The sequence below is a fragment of the Pinus tabuliformis genome, chromosome 6 (genome assembly GCF_031772625.1).
Source record: "Pinus tabuliformis cultivar Carrire ecotype Pingquan chromosome 6, CPIR1, whole genome shotgun sequence".
Classification (NCBI taxonomy): domain Eukaryota; kingdom Viridiplantae; phylum Streptophyta; class Pinopsida; order Pinales; family Pinaceae; genus Pinus; species Pinus tabuliformis.
In genome coordinates, this window is record NC_142292.1 from 1,116,768,402 (window position 1) to 1,116,772,726 (window position 4,325).

General features: G+C 45.2%; 1 protein-coding gene across 1 annotated transcript; it reads left to right on the forward strand.

Moving 5' to 3' along the window:
• Positions 1-1,109: 1,109 nt before the first annotated feature.
• On the forward strand, positions 1,110-1,991 carry LOC149262802 (uncharacterized). The gene has a single exon (XM_089382195.1). The coding sequence runs from the start codon at positions 1,110-1,112 to the stop codon at positions 1,989-1,991; it is 882 nt and encodes a 293-aa protein (XP_089238321.1).
• The last annotated feature ends 2,334 nt before the right edge of the window (positions 1,992-4,325 follow it).

Here is a 4,325-nt window from a genome sequence, read left to right on the forward strand (position 1 = left end):
TTGGGGACCTTCATCAAAGTCGCAGAGGAAACAAAAACGCGCAAATACACATCCTATGCTCGGATCTGCGTTAAGATGCACCTCACCAAGACTCTGGCAGACTCGGTAAGTCTCTATCACGATGATTTTGAATGGATCCAAACTCTTGATTATGAACACATACCTTTTCGTTGCCGCAAATGCCATGTGCATGGGCACCTTTTCAGGGACTGCCCTCTTAATCAGCAATCCAAAGCCTTTCCCACTGAACCCCTGACCGATTCGGAAGGCTTTATCAAAATCCCTAACCGCCGCAGGCATACCAAGAAAAGTCAGGCAGCCCCAGAAATCACAACCAGATTAGACTCTAGGAACAAATTTTCTCCTCTGGCTACCCAAGACCCTCCGAGTGTGGAGCCTTTGGAATCTGTTTCTCAGCCCTCTTCATCCTTCAATCCCCCAGCCCACAAGCATTCAGTTAATCCTGGCTCTTTTCAATCTCCTCTCCCACCTTTTGAAGACATCTCAAAGGTAGCTCCAGATCCCAGCGCCCCATCTGCCGGCAAAGGGAAATCAGTTTTAGACTCAAAACAACAAGCCTCTACCATGGATTTAGATGCAGCCTTAGCGCTAAGCCTACAGGATACCACAGAGGAGGATGAGCAAAATGCCCCTAGCAACATGGAACAAGATCCGGAGAACATTATCCTAGAAGGTATTGATATCCTAAAACTTGAAACAGCCTGCAAACAAAAAGAATACAATGCCATTCCTCCCTGGCAAATAGATCGGCTAGAAGGAGTCCTAGCTAAGGTTCAGCACAACAAAAATCTAGGCATACAGGGAGGAAGTCCGTGGGATGGAAAAAAGAACCTCAAAGAAACCAAGAAGAGGGGACGCAAAACGGATCTACAACGAACCATCGCAGTGGGAGAATTACTTATGGAATCAGGGAGATTCCCTAAGTTTACCAAGTACTACAAACCCACATCCCATTTACCATGAAGCTCATCTCCTGGAATGTGAGAGGACTCAACAGCCCCTCAAAACTCAGGATGATAAAGAACTTGATACAACAAGAAAAACCTTCCTTGGTTTTTCTTCAAGAAACCAAAAGCAGCACAACTGCTATGGAGAAGGCTCGAAACAAGATTTGGGCAGGCAACAACTCAATGTCAGTAGATGCCTCAGGGGCTTCGGGTGGACTAGCCATACTATGGAATCCACAGATCCTTACTCTTTATGACTTCCATGCCACCCATTTCCTCATTCAAGCATCCTTTCATCTAATAGGAACAAATATCCACGGGCACCTTTCAAATGTCTATTTTCCGCAAAACATACAGCAGAAATTGGATCTGTTGGAAACGATCTCCATTCTTAATGAGCACAGACAATTCCCGCTTTGGATCAGTGGAGGAGACTACAACATTATACAATCGCTGGAGGAGAAGACAGGTGGTAGAACAAGGTTAGAAAATGACAGCAAAGGACTCAGAGATTTTATTCAGGACAACCACCTTATGGACATTCCAACCACCAATGGGATCTTCACTTGGAATAACAAGCGCAGTGGCACCAATCATATTGCTTCCAGGCTAGACAGGTTCCTCCTCTCAGATAATGCAATCCATCTAGGCGGAGACTTCAATGCATCCATCTTGCCCCACGGAGGATCGGACCACTGGCCCATAATGCTCCAATGGTCTCGGCCTGGTACACGATGCAATAGGCCTTTCCGATTTGAAGCCTTCTGGTTTACAAACCCAAAATTCAAGCAAATAGTAGAAGAAGCATGGAAGTCCTACAGGCCACCAGAAGGAGCCAAAATGTATCAATTCCAACAAAAGCTAAAAAATTTAAAACAAGTCCTCAAAAATTGGAATAGAACACAATTTGGCAACATACAGGAAAATCGACAAAAGTTGGAAAAGCAAATGGAAGCACTACAACAAGATATCATTAAAGAAGGCCGAACAGAGGAACAATCCCAACAAGAGAAAATCCTCTAGCATCAAATAGAAGAACGGAGGAAACAAGAAGAAATACTCTGGCGACAAAAATCGCGAATCAGCTGGCTAAAAGAAGGAGAAAAGAACACTAAATTTTTTCACAGGACAGCCATCCAAAGGCGTATGCACAACAACATCACCTTCATCAACAACCAACAAGGAGAGAGAGTCGAAGCCCACGAAGACATGGAAAAGGAATTTACAAACTACTTTCAAGACATCCTTAAAGAGCCGGCAGGTAACAGGAACGCGGAAATTAGGGCCATCACTTAGCATATTCCTCGAATAATAACAGAAGAGCACAACAACAAATTGCTACAGCCCACATCTCTAAAAGAAATTGAAGAGGCCATGAACTAGCTCAAGGACGGCAAAGCCCCTGGGCCAGACGGCTTTACAGCCAATTTCTACCATGAATTTTGGGAGCTAATCAAGGAAGAGGTCTGGGAACTAGTGGAAGAATCAAGAAGCATGCATTGGATTCTCCCGGCCCTCAACACCACCTTTATAGCATTAGTCCCCAAGTGTGCTGAACCAAGTAAACCTGAAAACTACAGACCCATCGCTCTATGCAACGTAATATACAAACTCATCACTAAGGTCATCGCAAATCGGCTCAAACCACTCTTGCCTTTACTCATTTCGCCGGAACAAACAGGTTATGTTGAAGGGAGGTAGATCATGGATGGCATCATCTTATCAAATGAGGTGATTCACTCTCTCAAGATTCTAAAAAAGCCAGGTATGCTTCTAAAACTAGATTTATCTAAAGCATTTGACAAGCTCAGTTGGAACTACATACAAAAAATGCTTTTAGCTTTTGGCTTCAGTCACACTTGGACAAGATGGATTATCAATTTGATCTCCTCTCCGAGCTTCTCAGTTCTGTTAAATGGTTCTCCTTCTTCTCCCTTTCGGCCATCTAGGGGCATAAGACAAGGGGACCCTCTGTCACCTTTCCTTTTTGTCCTTATGGCCAAGGGGCTGGGTAGATTGCTAAAGGCAACTGTCTCCTCCCAAATGCTCAAAGGCATCTCTGTTCATGGCCTTCCCCCTCAATCCCACCAGTAGTTTGTTGATGACACCATGCTCTTTGGGCACCCTTCCTCGCAAGAAGCCTCTGTCTTTAATTCCCTGCTTTCCATTTTCTCCAAAGCTTCGGGTACCTCCATCAATGCCTCGAAATCCCAGCTCTACTTCTTTAACACTCCCCCCTTCACTCAAAGGAACATAGCTAGAATAATGGGATTCACTATCTCCAAGCTTCCATCGACCTACTTAGGGGCTCCCCTGGCCACTGCAGCTATAAAGCATTCCTCCTGGCAGACTCTTCTAGATAAGCTTGAATCCAAACTCTCTCTTTGGACTTTCCGGGCTCTCAACATTGCCAACAGGCTTGTTCTGATCAAATCGGTCCTTCAGGCCATGCCTTTATACCTCTTTTCACTCTTGGCTGCCCCTAAATGGGTTCTAAAAACCATTCGCAATCTTCAGCGTAACTTCCTTTGGGGGTCATCTGGCTTGAATAGGAAATGGGCGCTTGTAAATTGGCAGGACGTCTGTAAACCCAAGTCGGAAGGTGGACTAGGTCTGCGAGATCCTATGCAAAGCAACAATACTATGGGAGCTCGAATGTGGTGGAACTGGATCACCAAGCCTAACTCACCATGGGCCAAACTATGGCAGGCCAAATATGCACCAGGCAGTCAATGGAATGATTTAATCAGAATCAACTCTACTACTCAAGGATCACCTATATGGAACGCAGCCAAACCCCACAGTAAGTTCATTCAAGAACATAGTTTCTGGGAAATACACTCCGGCAACACGGCAAGATTCTGGGAGGACTCTTGGCAGCAGCTCCCCAGGCTAGCTACAGTATTTCAAAAGCCTCTTTGGCAAGCGCAGATGCAGCAAACACACCTCACTCATGTCCATCAATTCTGGCAACAATCCACAAGTCACGATTTCAGAATCTGGAAGCAGGCCAGTCTCTGGCAGAGAGATTGGCTAGGAGAAACATATGTGGACATAGATCAAGAATTATCATACAGAAGAATCTGATACTCCACTCAATAGGATCGACTTAGATGGGGCCATAAGCCTAAAGGAACTTTCACCACCAAAGAGGCACACCAGCTCAGATACACCGACAACCAAATCGATAAGGACCACATCTGGGAAAAGGTCTGGCAGCCAGGACTATGGCCCAAAATCTCTACCTTCCTATGGCTTCTCAGCAAAAGAAGAATACTCACTTGGGACAACCTGATAAAACGAGGATTCGTAGGGCCATCAAGGTGCCCAAATTGCAACCTTCACTCTGAGACAATC

Coding starts and splice junctions, on each gene's coding strand:
- LOC149262802 (XM_089382195.1), top strand. CDS start 1,110: ATGGAGAAGGCTCGAAACAAGATTTGGGCAGGCAACAACTCAATGTCA.